The sequence below is a fragment of the Cuculus canorus genome, chromosome 2, assembly GCF_017976375.1.
Source record: "Cuculus canorus isolate bCucCan1 chromosome 2, bCucCan1.pri, whole genome shotgun sequence".
NCBI lineage: Eukaryota > Metazoa > Chordata > Aves > Cuculiformes > Cuculidae > Cuculus > Cuculus canorus.
In genome coordinates, this window is record NC_071402.1 from 40,906,449 (window position 1) to 40,930,501 (window position 24,053).

Genomic DNA, 24,053 nt, shown 5'->3' on the forward strand with positions numbered 1-24,053 from the left:
AAAGGCTCTCAGCCCTGCAGAGCCAGCCAGGATATAAAAAAGAGCTAGGTATAACTGGGACTGCTGCTGCAAACAAGATTGGGTGAGGTGGTGTGGCAAGCAAAATTACTAGGCAAGAACAGGAAATAGAGAAAAGAGAGGAGAGGAAAAGAAGGAAGAACCCAATTGCACAAACCCAACAACTGTTCATAGCTCCCCATGTACACACATTGCACCAAAAATGCTCTATGTAACGGACAGCTATCCCACACCACAAAAGACTTTATACTCAATAGTAAGAACAAGCTTCCTTCATGGACTACATTTCCTGTACTGACAGACAAGTGAAGAGGCTGCAGCAAGTGCTGGCACTTGCACAGCAGGTTCCACATGGGTACTTAGGTTCCTTCCAAAAGCCATTTGTTTTCTCTTGGCCTCTCAGAAGCACAGGCATAGCAGATCTTTTTCATGCTCACTAGTTCATACTTTCTTGCCACAGACTTCACAATTCAGACACACCGAATCCTCTGTGCTCTGGCACACTCCCCACACAGCCATAGCAAAAATGGGGGACTTTTTTGGCCATGGCTCTCCCCCCACCAGCACTGACTTCCCTGGCAACAGTCAGAGCTTTTCCCTACGAGCAAGTGGCCCCTTCATTTGTCAACTTCCCAAACACAACATAATACCCTTCTGCCAAAGTCATCACCCTTCGTCTCATGAATATTTTGGTGAACAGCACAAGAACTGCTCTTGGTGTTCTGGGAGAGAGTGAGACTGCAATATCACATCGCCTCTCCGTCATGAACAGCCTCCTCTAGATGAATCTAACAGAAAGCAACATATTTCAATCCTAAGACATCGTAACCCATAAGAGAAGCTCAGCACAGCAACTATTTCTGTGGGAAGCTAAAGGGGCATGTTCCTTCCAGCACATCCATCTGTTATTTGGGTCCTCAAGGTCAGGGCTGCTTTCACATGAAGCTGTCTCCTAAGATGGCAGCTGACACAGATCCAGTAGGGATGTATGTTACATCAGATTTGCATCCTCGGCTTCCATCCAGGTTGGAGAACCTTTTTTTCACTTAGTTAAGGAACAAATCCGTATTAGAGATGGATGCAATTACAGAATCACAGAATCACAGAATCACAGAATCACAAGGTTGGAAAGGACCCATTGGATCATCGAGTCCAACCATTCCTAACACTCCCTAAACCATGTCCCTCAGCACTTCATCCACCCGTTCCTTAAACACCTCCAGGGAAGGCGACTCGACCACCTCCCTGGGCAGCCTGTTCCAGCACTCAATGACTCTTACTGTGAAGAATTTTTTTTTATTTATTAAACATAAATATGTTTAAAAACTTGGTTTGATTCAGGCAAAACTATTTACTTTTCAACTATATCAAACTATTTGGCCCACAGTTAGTAAAAGTGTCCCAAAGAATAATTTTATGTTTTCAAAGGGAACACTTCTAATAAATTTTTACCTCATCCTTTTGCTAAGAATGAACAGAGACAATTTTTCTTTTTTCAATTTTATTAACATTTTGTGCCTACATCATGGTCTGTGGAAACCCACCTACAGGCTAAAACCATAAAGAAAACTTTGCCTAAACTCCCTTTATGCCATCTGCCAGGAGCATTTGCAAAAATCTCTGTGGTGTTCCAGAGCCCAGCTGAAGTCAACAGCACCCTGGATAAACACGAGGAACTCAGTCTAGGGATCTTAGGAAAACAGCATGGGAGGTGCCAGACTCAGGCCTTAAAAAAAATATATCAGTAATTACAGAATAGGATTATTACAGTTAGAAAGAATGTCAGCATATTGTCTATTGGTTCTGTGACTGCATTTAGTAATAAAGGCTGTTTATTCTGAAACTTGGCACAGATGGTACATACAGTATCAATGACATAAAGAACCCTCTGTGCACCGTCCTCTTCACAGTTTACATTACTGTTCATATTTACTGCAGGCATACAAATGTTAGCAGCAAGTAATAAATGCATCATTTTTCTATGCTTCTGTAAAGTATTTGCAAACTTCAGTGGGATAAAAAGCCTAGTATTTCACTTTTTTTCCATTAAGTAAGAAACCAGTATAGAAACTGGCAGGTTTCCTTCCTTCTACTGTGTAGGTTTCCCTTTCTTCTATGTTTACTTCCTCCACCGGTAGTTTAAAATTCTCGTTTAGTGAACATACATAAACTATTATTGATAGCATCATGCAGCACGGCTGCTGACTAATTCACCCAGCATTTTTTAAATGGGAACACATTATAAGCATGCTCAATTGTCAATCTTAGGTTTATTGCTCATTACAGACACAAATTTCCTCATTTTCCGACACCAATCCAGTGCTGTTGCAAAGTTTCTTGCTATTACTTATTACTATGTGAAATTCTAAATTGTGAAATTAATATTAGAGAAAGTGATAAGTGTATCCCTTCAAGACCCTTTCTGCCAGAGAAGAAACTGCATAGGAAAAAACTTGCTCTTTCAAGAGAATGGGAAGCTGGAAAGGATGGACATTCTAGTTGTTGCCTAATAGCATATGAAGTTAAATCCCAGCACACCTAGAATAAAATTCAGCTCTTTTCAATCCCATTTCAAATGCAATGTTTTCTCTTCCTGCAGTCTTTTCTCTCCTTTGCTGTCCCTGTACATACACTTACATTTCAGAGAGAGTGTGATCTTGCAGGACATTTGGTATGTAACCATGTAGTAAAAAATGTCATTAAAATGGAAAATCAGAGGAGATGATATGGCAACTTCAGTTTGCAAGGTCAGTTTAACTTTGGTCTTTCCTAATTTTTACATTCTTGATTACATAAGTTTAACAATTTTTAAAAACATAAACCACATGATCCCAGAAAAATAGTTACATTGTATGATCCCTAGCAATTATTTTTCCCCACAGTCACTACCAAGGTCTTTTTCTATAACCTGCATATCAACAGAATCAGAATAGTCTGGGTTGGAAGAGGCCTTAAAGATCACCCAGTTTCAACCCCCCTGCCATGGGCAGAGCACCTCCCACTAGATCAGGCTGCCCAAGGTCCCATCCAACCTGGCCTTGAACATCTCCAGGGACGGGGCATCCACAGCTTCCCTAGGCAACCTCTTCCAGTGCCTCACCACCTTCATAGTGAAGCAATTCCTGCTTCCATCTAGCCTAAATCTGCCCCTCTCCAGTTTATAGCCATTGCCCCTAGTTTATCACTACAACAAACACAAATACTGTTTGAGTAAAAGAATATGTAATTAAATCAAATGATGCTGATTTTTTTTTCATTCCTAATATAACTTACTTAGAACTACTAGAGAGAATTAGAAAGAAAGAAAAAAAGATCATTCTTTTCCCTATTTCCACACTAGATGTCCACACTAGATGTCCATCCTGGTGATAAATATGCAGTTTCACACTCCCCTGAACTAACTGAGTGCACGAAAATTAATACAGGTAGGTCTTTAGCACATCACTTGGCTGAGGAGACACCTGGATTTGCCTCATTTTACTGAATGAAATGCATTCTTCACTTTGAGCCCCATTCTTGTAGCACAAACAGGCTTGCAGTCCCCAAGCTGAAGAAGTGGAGAAGCAGGCCTGTGCAAACCTCATGAGGTTCAACAAGGCCAAGTGCAAGGTCCTACACCTGGGCCAGGGCAATCCCCAATTTCAATACAAGATGGGGGTGATGTGATTGAGAGCAGCCCTGCAGCAAAGGACTTGGGGGTGCTGGTTGATGAGAAGCTCAACATGAGCCAGCACTGTGTGCTCACAGCCCAGGCGGCCAACTGTATCCTGGGCTGCATCAAAAGAAGCGTGGCCAGCAGGTTGAGGGAGGTGGTTCTGACCCTCTATTCCTCTCTTGTGAAACCTCATCTGGAATATTGTGTCCAGTTCTGGAATCCTCAACATAAGAAGGATGTGGAACTGTTGGAATGGGTCCAGAGCAGGGCTACAAGGAGGGACTGTTTACAAAGGCTACACTACAAAGGCTTGTAGTGATAGGACTAGAGGCAATGGGCATGAACTTGAGAGGATCAGATTTAAACTAGACATAAGCAGGACTTTCTCAACTATGAGAGTGGTGAGGTACTGGAACAGGTTGCTGAGGGAAGCTGTGGCTGCCCCATACCTGTAGGTGTTCAAGGCCAGGTTGGATGGGGCCTTGGGCAGGCTGATCTAGTGGGAGGTGGCCCTGCCCATGGCAAAGGAGTTGGAACTCGATGATCTTTAAGGTCCCTTCCAACCCGAACTATTCTGAGTTTAATTTCCCAAGCCAGTATGTCAAAAACCAAGTGACGCTCGGCAGTGATGACACTCAGAACCATTAATGGTGAACCTTCAGGAATTTGGAGACAATTTATGCCCACAGTTATTCCCAACAGAACGCTCCTTCTGCGGTGCAGCGGTCAATCGCGCTGCGGGGTGTGGGCAGGGGTGACCCGCGGCAGCTCCACCAGCCCCACCACTGTATGTTCCTAGCACTCCCGATGCCTGGTAGGAGACGATGCAAAAAAAACACCCCAAGCCCACACATTTCAGGAGAAGGGCATGTGCTATGGGACACAGAATCATAGAATCACCAGGTTAGAAAAGATCTCTTGGATCATAGAGTCCAATCACTCCTATCTGCCACTAAACCATGTCCCTGAGCACCACCTCATCTACCTGTCTTCTAAATACTTCCAGGGATGGCAACTCAACCACCTCCCTGGGCAGCCTGTTCCAGTGCCTGATGATCCCTTCTGTGAAAAGTTTTTTTTCTCATGTCCAGCCTGAACCTCCCCTGGCGCAGCTTGAGGCCATTTGCCCTTGTGCTGTCCCCTGTCACTTGGGAGAAAAGGCCAGCTCCCTCCTCTCCACAACCTCCTTTCAGGTAGTTGTAGAGAGCAATGAGGTCTCCCCTCAGCCTCCTCTTCTCAAGGCTGAACAAACCCAGTTCCCTCAGATGCTCCTCATAAGACTTGTTCTCCAGCCCCCTCACCAGCTTCGTTGCTCTTCTCTGGACACGCTCCAGAGCCTCAACATCCTTCTTGTGGTGAGGGGCCCAGAACTGAACACAGTACTCAAGGTGCGGTCTCACCAGTGCCAAGTACAGAGGGAGAATAACCTCCCTGGACCTGCTGGCCACTCCATTTCTGATACAAGCCAAGATGCCATTGGCCTTCTTGGCCACCTGGGCACACTGCTGGCTCACGTTCAGTCGGCTGTCAACCAACACCCCAGGTCCTTCTCCCCTGTACAGCTCTCCAGCCACTCTTCCCTCAGTCTGTAGCACTGCACAGGGTTGTTGTGCCCCAAGTGCAGGACCCGGCATTTGGCCTTGTTAAACCTCATGTCATTGGCCTCAGCCCAGCGGTGCAGCCCGTGCCGATCCCTTTGCAGATCTGTGCCCACGGTGAGACACGGCAGGACTCGCCTCCTCCGCTGCGCTGCTTCGACCCGCGCCCCGGGCGGCGCGAGCCCCGCCTCCGCCTGACCCGGATACAGACGGCGCTGCCTCCGCGCCGGCCCTGCCGAGGACATGGGGCGGCGGTGAGCGCCCCGCAGCGCCGCAGCCATGGCCCCCATGGGCATCCGCCTGTCGCCGCTCGGCATGGCCGTGTTCTGTTTGCTGGGGCTCGGCGTCCTCTACCACCTCTACTCCGGCTTCCTGGCCGGCCGCTTCGCCTTCTTCATGCTGAGCGAGCCGGCGGCCGGTGCGCCCGGCGGCGTCGTGGACCTGCGGGAGCTGCTGGCCGTGTCCGTGCTGGCGGCGGCGCGGGGCGGCGAGGAGGTGCGGCGGGTCCGCGAGGGGAACGTGCTCAACGCCAAGGCCAAGGGCAAGACGCGGGAGGGGGCCGACGAGCAGCTCACCAGCGGCGACCTCCTCTCCAACCGCAGGATGTTCTACCTGCTCAAGAGCGCCTTCCCCGCCGTGCAGGTGGGTGCCGGGGCCCTCCATGAGGATGGGCGAGCGGGTGGCGGATATGGGCGCATCCGTACTGTGCAGCTGCACGGATCCCTCCCATAAGGTCGGGGGGGATCCCCCCGATAAGGGCTCCCTCCCACAAGATGGGGGAGAGGAGTTGGGTGCTGGGCTCCCTCCCGTGAGGTGGGGGGAGCAGGTGCGCTCAGGTGGGTGCTGGGCCCCGTCCCGATGGGGATGGGGGCAGTGGGTGGCTGATACGGGCACGTGCCTGTTGTGCAAGTGGGTGCCGGGCTCCCTCCCCAGGGAGCGGGCGGCTGCTGCGAGCACTTCCTCGCCATGCAGGTGGGTTTCGGGTAACTTCCTATAAGGCAAGGGAGAGCAGGTGGGCTCAGGTGTGTGCTGGGCTCCCTCCCATGAGGTGGGGGAGCTGCTGCAGGCATGTCCCTGTTTTGCAAGTGGGTGCCGGGCTCCCTTCCCATGGAGTGGGTGGCTGCTGCGAGCCCTTCCCTGCTGTGCAGGTGGGTGCTGGGCTCCCTCTCATGAGGTAGGGGCAGCAGGTGGCCTCAGGTGAGTGCTGGGCTCGCTCCCATGAGATAGTGGGGAGTTGCTATGGTCACGTCTTTGCTGTGCAGCTGGGTGCCGGGCTCCCTCCCGTGAGGTTGTTGTGGGGAGCAAGTGCGCTCAGGTGAGTGCTGGGCTTCATCCCGTGAGGCTATGGGGTGTGGGTGGCTGGTATGGGCATGTCCCTGCTGTGCAGGTGGGTGCTGGGTCCCTCCTGTGATGATGGGGGAGTGGGGGAGCTGCTGCAGGCATGTCCCTGTTGTGCAAGTGGGTGCCAGGCTCCCTCCCCAGGGAGCGGGTGCCTACTGCGAGCCGTTCCGCCCCATGCTGGTGGGTGCTGGGCTCCTACTTGTGAGGATGGGGGAGCGGGTGGCTGGTATGGGCACATCCCTGTTGTGCAAGTGGGTGCTGGGTTCCTCCCGTGAGGCTGTGGGGAGCAGGTGGACTTAAGCGAGTGCTGGGCTCCCTCCCATGAGATGGGGGAGCTGCTATGGGCACATCCCTGCTGTGCAAGTGGGTGCCAGGCTCCCTCCTATAAAGCAGGGGGAGCAGGTGGGCTCAGGTGAGTGGCTGATATGGGCATGTCCCTGCTGTGCAGGTGGGTGTCGGGCTACCTCCCTGGGGAGGAGGTGGGTGTTGGGCTCTCTTCTGTAAGGCATCAGGAAACAAGTAGGCTCAGGTGGATGCTTGGCTCCCTCCTATGAGACAGGAGAGCTGCTACAGGCATGTCTCTGTTGTGCAGGTGAGTGCCGGGCTCCCGCTCTGGGGAGTGGGTGGCTGTTGCAAGCCCTTCTCTGCCATGCAGGTGGGTGCCAGACTCCCTTCTATAAGGCAGAGGGGAGCAAGTGGGCTCAGGTGAGTGCTGGATTCCTTCCCGGGAGGTGGGCAGGCTGCTGCAGGCACATCTGCCCCACGCAGGTGGGAGCGGGCTCCCTCCCCAGGGAATGGGTGGCTTTTGCGAGCCTTTCCCTGCCATGCATGTGGATGCCAGGCTTCTTTCCACTGTGGAGCTCAGATGCTTGGCTGCTCATTACTGGCCTGAGGTGAACAGCTTGGCTTGGTGACACGTGTCACTGCTCCGTTTTGTAACCACCGATGGGATATGTTACCCTTAGTTTGCATTTTTCCATCCCTTCTTCCTGGTTTTGTGGCAGTGCCACCTCATGCTTCTTTGCCTGGTGGTTGGGCTGCAAGGGAAGGAGTTGGATCATGGATCAGCAAAGCTGTGCAAGGTGAATTCTAAGTTTGAAATTATATCAATGTGATGGGGGAAAACCACTGAGTCTAAACCTTGTCAGTGCTCTATTTGGTTAAGAATAAAGGTAACTTCATAGCACCAATTCACATCATAGCATGTGTTCATGAGGTTAGTGATGCTGTTATTTTCTTTAATTGTCCTTTCTCCCTTAAGTTGTAGGGATAGCCAGGAGTGAGGAGAAGAGATTGAGAATTTGAGGTTTAGGAACGTTGTGTTACAGTATCTTCAGTTTTTACCTCTTGTGACTTTGGGACAGCAGATAAGCTAACAGCTGTGTCACCTTATGGGTCACTGCCTACGTGGCCAAGATGAATTTACTTTTCTTTCAGAGGTGTACACCTCCCTCTGCTCTCATTTGCTTTCAACATCTGTGTTTGACACTTGAGGTAGCACTGAAACCAGAACCACACTTTGAGGCTTTTTGGTTGTTGCCGGCTTTGTTTCCACTTTCGCTTTGGTAAATGGCATTTTCTCTTCAGTCTCTTGGTATTAAATTCCTTAGCTTTTTACAGTCATTTGAAACTGATAGGAAACTCTAAGTTTGGATTTCAAAGGCAGTGACTGCATGCCTTTCCTGGACAAGTTGAGTGAGAAGGTAGTGCATTTAAGTTTATTTTTTGGTTAAGATCAGTTACTACTCTGTGAGTTTTCAGTGACTGTTCTGGAAGTTCCTCAGGGCAGTGGTGGCAAGCGTGGTTTGTGTTCTGTTTTATTTTGCTTTTTTAGACTGTGGTAAAGAACCCATTGAATGTGAAATCTAAAGGAAACACCACATTTTTCAATATCTGAAATCAACTTTCAGTAGAGGAAGACTAGAAGGTTATGTTCTGAAGATTATTAGACTGCCTGCCAACGGCAAACCACCTTCACAGGCCCTGTGTTAAAGGAAGGAGAAGTATTATTGTCCCCTGTTCTCTTTTGCTGTTCAGAGCCCTCACAGTGCTTGGCATTACAGCATACCTGTATCACTGCCTGAAACACATATGCTTGCCTCCCCCTGCACAGATGGAGGGTCTTCATTAGTTTCTACATGAGTTGTCTGTGCTTCTAGAGAAGGCTGGAGGTTTGGTTTGGGCTTGAAGAGCTCAATTCACTGTATTGCCTGTTCCATGTCATTGGTCACACGCGTAAACTCTGCGCCAGTGCCTGGAATGCATAGCAGGGACAGTCTGACTTGGGTGTCTTCCTCTAAGAGGGAATTAACTTTGAACATCTACTTTTAAAAATGTTGGTACTCCTTTTTATTTTTCTTAGAGCTGACTTGTGCTGCTAGTCTTTTAAAATAGATGGTACTTTCTAGAGTGCAGATGTGTTCTCAAACACAGTATGAAGACAAAAATGCGTATGTATACCTGTGGAACTGAGAAAAAAATCAGGCATATGTCATCTTCTCCTTGTCTTCTCACTCCCCCCTTCCCCTTATACTGACTGTGTTTGAGGGCTGAGGGATGGCTAGGAAGAGTTTGACCAGTCTGCTGATCTAGTTATTCAATCTGACTGATCATCTTGGGGATATTTAGTATTCTGAGTACATGATCTGGATAATAATAGCTTATCTCGTGCAGCACTTATCAGGATACACAGCTTAGAGGATATTTGCTAAGACATAATATCTGTTAAATTTATGCTGTATTGAAGACATTTGAGTTTGGACAGATGAGGTATGAATATAAAAAAATTGGTTTATTTCATACATGTGTCACTATGCACTTCTTGGGTGGGAAGACAAGGTCTAATCTCAGTCCACAAATCCTTCATAGGTACCTTCAGCACAGCACATCTAAAACTGCTATTATTTCATAGAGCAGACCTGCTGCAGTTTTACTGTGAGCATGGGGATTTCTTGAGACACCTTTCATGTGAGGCAGTATAAGACTGTGCCTTGAAAGAAGCATCGTACTTCATACCTCTAGCCTTATTCTCATGTACAGAGGGGTGCTCCAGAATAAAAAACATTATTGAAGTCAAATAAAACCACTCTTTTCTTCTTACTAGAGAAGTTGCAACTGACAAAGCCTGACAGGGGTACCTCAAGATTTAAATTGGTGCCCTGCAGCCAGGAAAAAAAACAAAAACAAAAAAACAGCACAACAGCTGGGTGCCAAAATATGCCTATAATGCAAAGGAAGTGATCTATTGATTATCCTCCAGGAGCAGCTATGGCTTTCCAATGTTTAAATACAACCAAGGGTATAAGTCATTTGACTGAAAAGCTTAAGTCAGTGAGCAGCCTTGGATTCCCTGTATTGTGCTGCTGGGAGGAAGAGAGGAAAAAGAACCATAAAAAATGTTTTGCCTTTGTCTTTCCATTTAAGTAAAGGTATTGTCTCTGCAGAGGAAGAGGAACTCCACTGCTTACATCACGTGCTCTATTTGATATAAATAGATGCATTTGTGTCAGTTCAAGACTTCTGACAGCTAGTTAGGTAAAACCAAAGAGGAGCAGATCAATTCTGTTTTATCACTGTGTCATAGGTAGGATGTATTGAATGTTGTTGTTTTACCCCTCAGAAACAGACACGAGATAAAGATAGGGGAGGGAGAGACAAGGCAATTATTTCTACCTCAAGGATTACCCAGTGTGGTCTGATCACAGCAATAAATATTTGCATGCATATTCTATGAAGTATATTTGTGCACTTGATTTTAAAATACATTTTATATTAAAATACATTCAGTGGTCTCTCTTAAGTCCTCAACTGCAGTTAAAGGCTTGAGGTGTTTACTGTTCCTGCACTACCAGTGTGTTGTTGTTGTCCCTTTGTCAAGCTGAGAACAAGTTAGAGCTCTGATCCTGTTATAATAATCCCCTCTGCTCCTTTTCATTTTTGTATCTTCTTACATATCTTTTGTGGGTTACTTCACTGTTTTCCTGGTTGTGTCTCCATACAGCCCCATTTATTCCTTGCACTAGCATAGCCGTGGTGTGATAAGAACAACTGGGGTGAGAATCGGGTTAGGGGACTGAGAAGATGCTTGAGCCAGCCCCGCTGCTGAAGTGGGGAATGGGCTGGAGAAGCAGTGTTTCCACATCCAATTAGAGACTGGCCTGAAACAGTGGTATGTTCTGCTTTGTTTGGAGAAATGATCTCGTGATACAGAGGCTTCACATTGGTGTCTTCCATTTTTCTAGTGCTGCTTGTCCGGAGGTCAGTGTCAGTCTTGATATCTGAATTTATCCAGGGTAAAAATGAAAAATAAAGATAATTTAGGAATATCCTGGTTCATTTCACATTATGGCCCTACCAACAGGCTGCATCAGCACGTCTGAAGGGAGCAGCCCTACTTGCTTACAAAGGCAGGAGTGACTGACTGAGGAAGATGCGTTCCTTAAAGTAGCGCTTTGACAAAAGTCCTTCTGTCCTCCAACCTTGGAAAAGACAATTTTGAAGTGACCAACACAATTTGCTGTCTTGCTTCAGCACTTTATTAGTGTTATTTTCATGGGATGCAGACTTCAGTCTTGTTTGACTGAAAGAATTCTGACGTATACTCTCAATTTCAGCTATTTGGGCTTTGACTAGTGCATTGATTTATGTTCTATACTTGCACCAGCTGTATGTCATCTCTTTTCATGTAAGTACTGACTAGAGAAATATCCTGTTTCTTCTTTTTAACTAAGTCTTCCTCTGTCCAAGTCTTTCTCTTCGAGATTCTTTTTATCAGTGTTGCCACTGCCCCAAACACAAAAGTTCTCTTTCCCAGTCAAGACAGATAAGTACCTCATTTCAAGTTTGTCCATGATAATGCTGGAATTGGACATCAGTCTTGGAAGTGGATATTTTAGAACATGTCAGTTTTACTTTTAATGAGATTTTCTTTTAAATTAATTTCACTTTTTTGAAGATTAATTTCTTGAAGTACTCATGTTTTTTTTCAAGCTGCCTGAAGTTCTTTCTAGATGTAAACCTGCTCTTTATGGGCTTCTGACGGCAGTGGCAGCTGTCATACTTGGAAAACTGGAATTTCATCTGGGAAGGCATGGTTTGCATCTGATACAGATTCTGTGGGAAAGACGGATATGTTACAGAAGTAGTTTTAGAAAAAGCAAATGCTACTTAAACTTCAGAAGGATTTCAGTGCTTTGCTGAATAAATTCAGCAATTTGTCTCTTCATGTCGGGAGAACAGCATCTTCAGGTCTTAGGGTTTTTGACAAAATTAATGTTCCCCCTAGCAACTGCCAACAGGTTTCAAAGTAAAGCAAGAAGTGCGGTTGTTGATCTGAAATCTCAGTAATAGGTGTTGTCTGGAAACGCGTCTCTTAACATGGGTTTTAAATGATGCAAGATGACTTATGGCAGCTCTCTCTACCTAAAATGAAATTAAAGCCTTAACTTTATGGTAATGAATTTTGTGATTATCTTTCAGATGTAATTACAAGTAGTTCATTTGGCTTGTGTGTATACTGGGGGTGTTTAGTCTGTCACCTGAGCATCTGGAGATTTTTGTTGCTTAGTAACCTAGCAAATGTTTTCTGGGTGTTATTTCTTGGTAGACATCTAATCTGGCCTTATTTGGGTGTTTTCTTAAAATGAAAAGTAGTGTTGCAATTCTTGTGACAAGCTAGTCATCCCTTTCTCTTTGCTAATCTGTACCGAGTTGTAACAGAATTTTGCCATCTACTGAAACAGCTTGTGAGCTAAGGAGTGAGTGGCTTTATTCCATTTACTTATTTTAAATTTTAGTTGTTTCTACAGATTACTGAGGGGATGCTGAATTTTGTGATCCACACTGATTCCTTCTGGTGTACTTTTGTTGTTTTCACCAACTTCTATTCACTATAAATCAGTAAAAGCAGAGTTGTCATCTGACACGTCTTTGCCGTTTATGAAAACCTATTTATTTCAGCCTGCTTCCTGCTGGCTTAATGACCAAAACTGCAAAACATGTTTTGATAAGCACTAATTGAGCTTTTGACTTTGAGACTTGTCCATATATTTTGTACGTCCTGTTGGTTTTGTTCCTTCTTTGACTTCTTGTTAAAATAAACAAATATGTAGTTGATGGTAAAGGAGACTCTGGGCCTTCTGTCTATATGAACTTCTGTGCCTTGAAAAATGCAAGCCTCCTTTATCCATGTCATAACATTTATTATAGAAGTATTTGGGTTTTTAATTTTAAGTGGATAATGACATGAAATCATTATTTTCTACCTTTTATTATTTTATATGTTAGTGTATTTTTGATACCTTACACATTTATATACAAATATACTTTATATTTTTGTTATACTTTATTATAGAGAACTACATGATTCAGCATAGTCCTCTCTATCATTTCACAACAGTCTGTCCTGCTAAAACTCTTTCTAAATTGGAATCTAGCAAGAGAAACCTTTCTGAAAGGCATGATGAAGATCACCTGTAAAAGCTCATTTTCCTTTTCTAATGTGTTGTGGTAACCTAAGCAGGAAAAGAACCCTTTCAAAAGGAAGCATTTGGCTTTAAAAATGACAGAGTATGGGGTAAAATTAGACTTTTTTACTACATTGACAAGGCTACTGTTCAAATTGTTTAAAGCTTAAAGGCATTTTAAACTTGAAAAGGAAGTGATATTTTGATTGAGTTTACATTCTTTTCAGTGTCAAGAAATATAGGCTTTCAGGAAGCAGCTTTTGTTCATAGAGAAAACTTGCCGCACCCAAATTCAAAAGTTGGAAGGGAGGGATCACGAGTGGTCTTTGGCTGCAGGTAAGCTAAGTCTTGGTGTGAGTGCAGGTCCTTCCTTCTGTAGCAGATTCTGGAGCCCTGTTTCATAACCTGGATAAGTTAGATCCTTTCCTTAGATACTGGAAATGCAGTGCTTTGACCTTGCTTCTTAATGTCCTGGAGAGTGTGCTTCTGTTGTACATATTTATATGTCCTGACTTGTTGAGTGGGTGTTTACATTCAGCGATTTTGGCATCTGATTCCTTCACAGACTTTGTGTATGTACATATGCTGTGAGAAGATGAGACAGCTTTCACCTCTGATACATTTGAGAGGAAAAAACAGAGAGAAGCTGAGCAAATAAGGGTAAAACAGTCTGTCTGACTTGTAGTGTAGTGGGCATAAGGGCTCATTGCTCTTTGGAGTAGCGTGGCAAGGTTGGGGTGGTTGGAGTGGTTGGAGGGGCAAGGTGCGAGGCTTGGTCCGCAAGCAGGCGAAAGCCCAAAGGCTGCTGATTGAACTCCCCCAATTTGTGACGTCTCTGAAGCACAGCAAATAACAGCAAATTGAGGACAGTCCCATGCAGCCATTTAATAGGGCTGTACGCCTTTCAGGGTGCCTTATTGTAGGTATCTTGTTACTGGTTGCTCTGGACATTAGCCCAGTGGGTGTATATAGCAATAAAGTGTCTTCCACTGCCCGCACGGGACAATCTCTGTTGGCTGGTAAGAAGGTATCAGAAGCATTGTTGGTTTATTGTTTGCATTTACTTATGTATTTCTATCTCTCTTCTCCTTTCCTCAGTCTTCTACCACATGAATACAAATGGTGAAATTAAGTTTGAATCTTGGATATGTGTAGTATTTACGTTGCATAATCACTGATGAAGTTGCTGAGTATGTCATGCAGAGTTAGTTTCCTAAAAAAACAGAAAAACAAAGTCAAACATCTATTAATGTTTTACTAACGTTCCCAGTGCACACTTCTGTCTGGGCCTCTGGGCTTTTCATTTTCATGGTCCGATTCAAATCAATAGAACTAACCGTTGAATCACAGGATCATAGAATGGTTTGGGTTGGAGGGGCCCTTTAAAGGTCATCCCTGCAATACGCAGGGACACCTTCAATGAGATCAGGGAGCTCAGAGCCCACTGCAGCCTGACACTGAATGTTTCCAGGGATGGGGTATCCACCACCTCTCTGGGCAACCTGTTCCAGTCTGTTCTTGAAATGTAATACCTGGAATACCCTTATAGTCATATTTGGACTAGTGAATATTATCTTTTGCTGTTACCTAAACTCGGGGGGGGCTGGGGGGACTTTTTTACTGTGAGTAGTTGAATTAGTATTTCTTCTTTATAATACAAGTGCGATAGCATTTGTGGTTTCTGTTCTACTTAGTAGGAGTGCTGAGATTTGGATTTGAGAGGATTTAATCATCAGATGGGGATACCGACGCTCAGAAATGGAGAGTGCTGGCTCATCTGTTTTCAAAATATTGAATTATTTACATGTTAAAATACATAATGAGTATTGGGATGGGAAAGAATATGAGGAAGGAGAGGAAGTAATACATTTACATAAAAATTCACATACATGCGGACTCTTCCTAAGAAAAGCATTGTATTTTCATGTACTGATGTTTATTTTTTTAAAAAAAAATTATATATTTGAATAGAAACTTCTAGTTAATATCTTTAACATATGTTTTTCAGTTTAATTTATCTTTACAGGGTGAATTCAAAGGCAAAATTACAGCTGCGTCCTAATCTCTCAATCTAGGAAAGAGCCTCAGTTTGTTCTCTTTGCCACAGACAGCTAGCTAGTATTCAAGTAGGTTTATTAGAGGAGCTGCCACAAAGACATCGTGATATGCTGATAGGGAGTAACCAACGCATGACAATGAGCCACTGTGAGGTTTCCTGAAGTCTTTATATGGTTGGACCTGTTGGCTGTTAGGTCAGAGCACTGCGTTTATCTATGTTTGTAGTACGCTCCTGAGCTGATTCCCATATACTTAACCACATCTGTATTCCAATCACCAACACGCCGAAGGAAAGTATTTTCTGTGCGATGGTTTTCCATGGGCTGGCGGTGCCTGGGTGTTTCAGAAGTCATACCATGTGCTGATCCTGATATTGCCATTGAACCTCTGCTGCTGGCACCCATGATGGTATGATGGATTGCTAGCTAAATCTGACTCTGATGAATAGGCAAAGTTATATATGTGATAGCAAGCATGCAAACCTTATAATTATGTACACTAATGTAGCAGTTTCATTGCCTGGGAGTGTCTTGCTGGAACATGCTTTGTTGTCTGAAACATTTTCCATTGTGATTGTCTGAGTGAAGACTTGTGAATGCAGTCAGCTGTATATCCATACTGCTGCTGAAAAGCTTGAAATGTAACATTGTGGCTTCTGGAGGCTCCCAGCAAAAGAGAATGGCATATAGGAAAGGAACATTGTATTAACAAAGGCATGTTTTCCATGTGTATGCTCATGTCTTTTTTTTTTTTTTTAAAAAAAAAAAAAAAAGTTGTTCTTAGTATTAAGGGCTGGTGATCCTCTTTCACCAACTAAGTCTTGCAAAACCTATAATATTGGTTCTGAACAGTAAATAAATTTAATAACTCCATGTAGTGTAGTGGCTATTAATATCTATTTGGACTATGACTTCTGCAGTATTCAGCCAGGGCTACAGAGCAAATGGCCATATGAATGGAAGAGCTAGTGACCCAGTTGATGTTTTTATTTCTTTATTTCCTTCCCCCCTCCTCCCCCATGGCTCTGCAAGCTAATCACTGTTACCTTTATTCCTCTTCTTTGTTTTTTTTTTCTGGCAGATTAATCACAGCTGTTGAGAGATTCTTCACAAACATTATAAATGCTGCAGTGCCATGGCCACTGCTACAGAACTTAAAGGAGTAGGAGGTCTTTCTTTGAAAACAATAGTGTTAATATTGTTTCAGTCTTTTCATTTTGTTATACTGTAACAACAGGTTTAACAAGGTATTCTTCCTTTTGAGGATTGGTTCCAACCCTTTAACTTTTTGGAGGCCTCTTCCTTCTGTTGTGGAAATGTGTAGTATGCTTTAGTGGAACTTAAACTGCCCAGGGGCTGTGTTGAGGCTGCCAAGTCTGTGGAAATAGTCATCTTGACTTTGCAGGACTATTTTCCCTAGGGGAAAACAATCATCAGGTTTATTGTACAGTGACAGATGTTTAATTTGTAAATGTCACAGCAACTTCAAGGATTGTGTGTTTGGCATACAGTGCTTCAAATACTGGTTTTACATGAGAGGACAGCTATGATGTATGGCTGGAGTCGATGCAGTTGTGCTTGCTTTCTTTTTTCGGAATTCTCTTGGAGAAGATGGCCCTTCACCCTTTGCTAATAATCTGTTACAGTGTGATGTCTTTTATTGTCATGTTGTGAATTATGTAAAAATCTTGCTGATAGAGAGTCTTTAACATTCAAACGTAGTCTGATCATTTATTTTAATTATCTTCAATGTTGCTTGGCTGCAACATCTGCAATATCAAGTTGGTTTAGTCAGAGGGGTTTTATCTGCCCTAGCTCAAATTCTGATATGTAGGCACAACTCCATCTGTAGCAAGTAAAGAGAAATTGGTGGTTCTAGGTTGTAGAGACATTGCATCCCGCATGCACCTACTGTTTTGCAGTGACTGAACATCAGAGCTGGTCAGTTTGGCGTCACTATAGAGTTACCTTACAGGAAGCCACCTCTAAAGTTAGCAAGAATATAAGATGTCCTAAAAGTCCAAACAGTCTGCTTCAAACTTGTGACACATTTAAGCCGTGAGCATCACCCTCCTACTGTGTAATTAGTAGAGTATGTTTCTGAAGGGTTGACACAAGCTGATGCTTGAAAGGCACAGTAGCAATGGTTTCTTTTTTGCCAGCAGTAGAAGGAGCATAGAAATACTAGTCTCATAATGTAATTGGGGTGCTAAAAGTGAATGGGATGAATTTTGTCTAAATTCTTGTTGGCACTACTTATGTCCAGTTGCATTATGGCTCTCCCATGAGCCATGTTTGCAGTGGTCATAAACTGGTATGGGTGGGTTAAGACAGATTGATCTGTATTTCCCCAGTAATTCTTCCTGCCAGGTTATGTGATGTTTTGTAATGTGAGAGGTCATTGCATACCTTTTCTTTTTTCTTTTTTTTTTTTTTTTTTTGTGATAACTGCCTTCCTTGTGATCCAAAAAGATCTTGCTACTGCAGTCATAATGTCATTCTATTGGGTTTTGCAGGACCCTCTGCCATTCAACGTTTTCGGACTGAGTGCTCTGCTATGGGACCAAACTCTGTTCAGCACATTGCAATGTCCTTTGGGGCAGAATAAAATTCATTAGGCTAGGCAGTAAGTAATAATAAACTTAAATGCAACCTTTGACTACTGTTTATAAATTATCCCCAAGAGCCTTCTTAGGTCTGCTTTGAACTTCTTAAATTGCTAATTGTAACTCACTGCTGGAAGCAGGATTGCATACTGGTATTCCTACTCCCCTAAGTCATACCACAGTCTTCAAAATATTTTTTGATAAAATATCTATGCATTTTGATCTGCATCTATTGATCTGTCTAAATAACATATTAGACCCCTACTATACCTGTATACTGCATGATTCTCCAAAATCAAATGTTCTTCTTGTAGTCCTTGAGGCAACAGCATTTAACTTGTGATTTAAAAAACTTGCAATTCATACGGTGAGAAAGTTCAGGAAGAAGAGGAAGAAACAATGTCCAGCTGTGGTGTGGTTCACAGTTAAATTCTGGATTGTGGTTTTCTATTGCTTGTCTCATGGTGGTAAGTTGCTGAAAAATGACTAATTCATGCACTTTTAGCTGGATGTGAAGGGAAGGAGGAAAAAAAAGAAAGATAAAAGCAAACCTATAATTTTCCAGAACACCACAGTTACTGTATCTCGTAAGTTAATGCAACTACTTTTGTTATCTTATCATAGATAAACTCTGAAGAACATGTTGATGCAGCTGATCAGGAGACAGTCTCTTGGGATCGCAGTATTCCTGAGGAAATAAAACAAAAAATACAGCCTAAAGAGGTTCCAGCAGAAAGTGTTACTGTCTGGATCGATCCGTTAGATGCTACACAAGAATACACAGGTAGCTGATTCTTGTTGACAAATCATGTGTGTAATTCTGATGTCTGCCTTTTATACTGGAGACAAATAGTAAGTATTTAAAATGGCATCTCTTGTTAAAGTGTGTTATGTCAAAGCTAGTGTGATTTAATTGAATGAAGTGCATAATGAAATCTCCATAGTAATCAGACTGGAGCATTTACTTTTATATATACCAACTCTGAAATTACTTTGATATTCCTTGCAACTAAGTAATTGCTAAAGTAAGTGGTAACTGTCCTTTATGGATTCTGCTGGAATTGCACAGTTCTTTATTTCAGTTCTTACTGTGGCAACACTAAATATCTCAGAATGTTGTTTGCGTGTTTATTCAAAGGGCATGTTAAATGAATATCCTATTTAACATGACTTAAAGAAAAGTTATCGTGCTTACAAAAAAGCATGCAAACTTCAGTCTTCCCCTCTTTCAGAAGTTATAAGATGTTACATAAGCACTTCAAGGCAACCTAACTAAAATGAAGTATTCTGAAATACTGCAGAACAAACAGAAAGATGGGGATTTTTTTTTTTTTTCAAATATTCCATTGATACAAGAACTTTTCAGGTGGTATTTAAATTATCAGCTTTGAATCAATAGAGGATAGGAGGTGAGACAGAGGAAGGAAAACACGGAAGTACGATTTCCATAAAAATTCGTGCTGCATTAGACACAGTTCCTAGCAGTAGATCTAGTAGATCTAGGTTGCATCTGCTGAACAGGAAAAATTGCTGGAAAACTGAAAAGTCTTTGGAGTCTTGAAAACTGCACAATCATTTGAAGATAGAATGGTTATATAACAAGAGGCAGAGTGTAGAGTAGTCTTGGAAGAAAAACATGTCCTGTCTGCTTTCTTTTTGTGTTCTTGGCATCTGGCTGTTAACTGGCTCACTTTCTCATTTTGCCCACAGAGAATCTTCGACAATATGTCACAACAATGGTTTGCGTGGCTGTAAATGGTAAACCAGTAATAGGAGTGATACACAAGCCTTTCTCAGCGTATACAGGTACCAGTATGCCTTCACATATTTCCATTCTCTTCAGTCATAGAGTTAATTAAAATTTGATGTCTGAGAGAACATCTGTAGGTATAAATGAGAAAATGGTACCTGGGGCAAAAAAGCACTGCTGCAGACCTCTGAATTAGAGCTGCAAATGTGTATTGTGCTATAAAACCGCAAAGCAAAATGCTTCCCTTATGTAACATAAAAATGATGCATTTAAAACAAACTAACTGAAAATATGTTTATAAAGTGAGATACCTTCAATCAGAGTGCTCATAGCAAACCAAACAAAGTGAAAGTTATGCATACTGACCAGTCTTGTATACTCTTAGCCTCTAGCAGAGAAGTACTTTGCTCATTCAGCAAAAGCACTTAGGCCATGATATTGTATCCAGGACCAGGTGTTTATTCATTGTGAATAACAAAAGATTGAAGATCTTAATGACAACTGTTTGTATGTAACAGGCAAGACTGTCTAGCATAGCCTTGTTGATTATGTGATGTGCTTTTAATGCCACAGCTATGGACTAATTAATACTTTATTATTAATGGTGTATCAGTGAGGATGGCTGCAAGTTTGGCAATGTGTATGCACTTCTGAAAGCTTCAAAGTAGTTTTAGCATTCATGTCTTATGTACTATATATTTGAAGCATGAATTTAAATTCTCATTTTTCTTTAGGCAATACTGACCTCTAGAGTTGTGAAGTTACACAGTAACTCTGGCACAGAAACTAAGGCTGAATTAACATTTTGAGGTTTTTTTAATTTGCTTTATTTTTTCCCCCACTGTGCTCAGTATTTTGTGCTAAATATTGTGCTGTCTTTAAATATGAATTTAACTTCCAGTCATTTAAGTATGTCATATATTCCAGTATGTTTAAAGAATATTTGTGGCTTTTTAGAACATATTTTTCTAAACATCAACATCTTATCAATGTAATTTTGAGAATTTATCTCCTTTAGTCATAGTAAAATGTGAAATGTTAAGACACGGCATCGAATGAGATGCATTGAATTCTGTTGCTCTGTGAAGAGTATTTATTTCTTAAGCTGACAATACCACTGTGTTGTGGGTAGGATTGTTCCTAATACTACCACACAAATAGAAAGCAGTAAAGGGCAGTCAGCATTATCATTACATATAATCCAGTCTATTAGTCTATTACCATACAATCTGGCCCTCTGTTGAGATTAAATTGCTGTTTAGTCTGCTAAGTAAATGTTAAATTGGTGGTTAGAGGATGCCACCTACGAAGCTTGTCTTTGAACTTCATGATGAAAGAAGTGGGTGGTTGTGTATTTTAAATCCAGTCCTCCAAAACATGCCATCAAATGTTTTCCTTAGTATTACTCTTCTCTTGAGCTATTTCCTTCCTTAGCTTGACTATCCTTCTGAACAAATTGACTCAGTAACGTTTTTGCTATCTCCTCTAAAGAGTAGTGAGTCTTTTTGTTCTTCTAAAAAAATTGTTTGAGGAAATATTGGATCAATTTCTGAGTCGAAGCCATCCTTTTAACTTTGGTGGCTTTCCAACTGCAAATTCCAAGTATTGCTGTTTGGAATTTGTATTGCTACTTGGAATTTTTTCTTATTGCTCTGTGTTTTTGGAAGTATGGCACAGGAATAGTCAGACATGAGATAATGCCGTATGCATAAAAGTGTGTGTGTGTGTGGTGGGAAGCTTTTTCTCTTTGCATGTATGGACAGGAGGGCATGTACCCTTTTCTTCTGTCAGCTGTAACTTTCTCTTTTACAGCAGGGAGGGAAATTAAGTCACAGGGATCAATTCCATTTTCTCACATAAGTATCCTTTTTCTTTATGTTTAATAGAGATTGCCTTTTGTAAATCTTAGCAGAATTTGTGTTTCTCTCGTAGTGTGGGCAATGGTGGATGGTGGGTCAAACGTAAAAGCTCGTTCCTCCTACAATGAGAAAACTCCAAGGATTATTGTATCCCGCTCCCATGCAGGAAAAGTTGAGCAGCTTGCACAGCAGACATTTGGAAATAAGACTGTGATAATCCCCGCTGGTGGAGCAGGTTTGATTCTTTAATCTATCCTATTGATTTTTTAATCTATCCTATCTAAGCATCCTATCCTTTGTATTGCTCCTGAATGACTTGACAGGATAGCTGTTTTTAAAGAATATAACTGAGGCATCTCCACTTTTTCCTCCTACCCATCTTCACATCCCTAAAAGCAAGGACTTCACAACAGGGAAACAGTATCTCCTCTATAGATAAACCTGCATGTAAGCTCAGTTCAGGCTTCAGGCTGTTCACGAGTTAGTATGTTAATGACTCTAGGCATGGACCAGCAGTGTTGCTGTGGTCCTTTCATTGAACACCAACGTGCTTTCACTGAAAGCACTGATGCCTCTGTGGAGGATAAAATGTTGTGTGACCAAATAGAGAATCATGAAAAAGAATCTCTTGGCTGTTAGTTAACTAGCAGTACATGTTATTAAACAGTATTTTAGGAAAAAGCCATTAAAGTTTGGTACTATTTCTTGCGTTTGTGTCAAGGAGAAAACTGATTTCACTGAAGTCCATTTTTATCTGCTTCGTATGCAGCCCAGAGAGGTTTTAGCTTACTTTTTGTAACCTTACACAATATCCTCATGCATGTTACTGACAGAATGCAAATATGTGAGGTATAGTGTGAAGCAATAGCTGTTTTAAAGTCTTAGAAAAGCCATGCAAAATTTGAATTTTACACAAACGTATCTTTCTGTCTCTATCATGAAGAGCTAGAGCTCCCTTACAGATTAAATTTAAGAAGGTCTTGCATAGGTTCTTGCAATGAATCTAAATGAATTTATGATAAAGGAAGTGAAAGTGCAGCTGGTTATAGCAGATCTTCTTCAGGGCATGACTCTATATAAGACGATAAGGAAAGGAACTGTTTAATGAAACAAGGATATTGGTTGAAACGGTTGAAAATTTGAGAAAATGCCATAAAAGGAAGAGTGATGTTTTGAGCAGTGACTTTGTGCTGTGTGATCTGTGGTAAAAGGGAATGTCCTGGGCTGAGCTGCTTTATTAGAGTGGTATTTGCATCTTCCTTCTACTGTAACAAAAAGCCAGGAAGAAAAAGGTAGACTTCACCGTAATACAGAGACGTGTGAGCGACAGTAAGAGCAAAACTATATTTGAGTATCTAGTCTTATTCTCTTAAAGCGTCTCTAGCTGGGTCTGTGTAGCATATTGGTAAAATCTGTCTAAAAATAATGTGTCTCAAATACACAGGGCTTTATTTAGGGTGCAGTGGAGAAGTCAAGGAGCGGGAGGTGTACCTTTCTAAAACTTTATCTACAGGTCAGAGGGCAGACAAAATTTATTGGTGCCTCCGTCATTATAATGGATGGCATGATACAATTAACAGTGTTACTTTTCTAAATCTTGCATGTGCATATTATAGCACTTACTAGTAGCTTTGTCCATTGCAATTAACAGGAAAACTTGGTTTATTTTTTTTTTCTTTTTACTTCTGCCCAATTCTTCTAGGTTATAAAGTGTTGGCCCTCCTTGATGTGGCTGATAAGAATCAAGAAGAAGCTGACATATATATCCATGTCACCTACATTAAGAAGTGGGACATATGTGCTGGAAATGCAGTGTTGAGAGCATTGGGTGGCCATATGACTACCCTGACTGGTGAAGAAATTACTTACACTGGCTCAGATGGCAACGAGGGAGGACTTATAGCCAGTATCAACATGAACCATAAAGCACTAATTGAAAAACTTCCAGATCTGGAAAAAACATCACACAATTAAACTTGACTGATGGAGAAGTACAAGTCGTGCTTTTGTGGCCTCCAGGTGCTCTGTCTGAAGAAGCAGATATGAAAACCTGCTGGGAAAGATGCACAGCAAAGCAAAGGAGCTTGGTGTGGGTTTGGGGACTATATTGTGCATTGGGTTTCTTCGATGGTGGTATTTAAAAAAAGAATAAAATAATAATCAGAAGTAGGAAGGGGACTGACTGCCTCACACCTCAGTTTCCGTGTTTTTATTTTTCTCAGTCTATTTTCATGCAGTTCTTCAAGGTGCATTTACATTAGATATTGGTAAATGTAGGTGAACTAAAGAAAAGTCCAAATTTATTCATAAAATAACCTGATTAGTTCTCACAGGAATTTCTTGGAACTTTTTACATCCTATTACTGTAGTTGTAGCAACTCTGTAATGAATTAGGTAGGGAAAAAGTTGATTTGCATAGGCATCTGATAACTTTGCAGATAATTTAGCAGGAAATATGACCCTGTGTTCTATATTCCCTGAACAGAAAGCACAAGAAGGTTGACATAAATTTATATGCAGCAACAGTTTATCTTTGACAGTGTGGCGCTCCTTCTGTTTTTTAGAGGAAAAATAAGAAATGTTCTGTACTATTTTGACTTTTTTTCCTGAAGATGTAAACAGATTTAGTTCAGATAGGTTGTGAATATCAGTGTTATTAATCAGTGTAATTATTTCTGTATACCTTTTTAAAAGAGGGCAGTGTT

At 42.3% G+C, this 24,053-nt stretch overlaps 1 protein-coding gene across 1 annotated transcript; it reads left to right on the top strand.

The window, feature by feature from the left end:
• Positions 1-5,471: 5,471 nt before the first annotated feature.
• On the top strand, positions 5,472-23,538 carry BPNT2 (3'(2'), 5'-bisphosphate nucleotidase 2). Its single transcript, XM_009563288.2, has 5 exons — positions 5,472-5,913; positions 18,364-18,523; positions 19,450-19,545; positions 21,422-21,583; positions 23,051-23,538. Exons 1-5 carry the CDS (start codon positions 5,551-5,553, stop codon positions 23,320-23,322), a joined length of 1,053 nt encoding a protein of 350 aa, XP_009561583.1. The 5' UTR covers positions 5,472-5,550; the 3' UTR covers positions 23,323-23,538.
• The last annotated feature ends 515 nt before the right edge of the window (positions 23,539-24,053 follow it).

What these genes read in the sequence shown, in the direction of transcription:
- BPNT2 (XM_009563288.2), top strand. Translation starts at nt 5,551, where the DNA reads ATGGCCCCCATGGGCATCCGCCTGTCGCCGCTCGGCATGGCCGTGTTC. An exon ending in GCGCCTTCCCCGCCGTGCAG is followed by an intron (nt 5,914 to 18,363) that starts GTGGGTGCCGGG and finishes ATCTTATCATAG; the next exon opens with ATAAACTCTGAAGAACATGT. An exon ending in GCCTTTCTCAGCGTATACAG is followed by an intron (nt 19,546 to 21,421) that starts GTACCAGTATGC and finishes TTTCTCTCGTAG; the next exon opens with TGTGGGCAATGGTGGATGGT.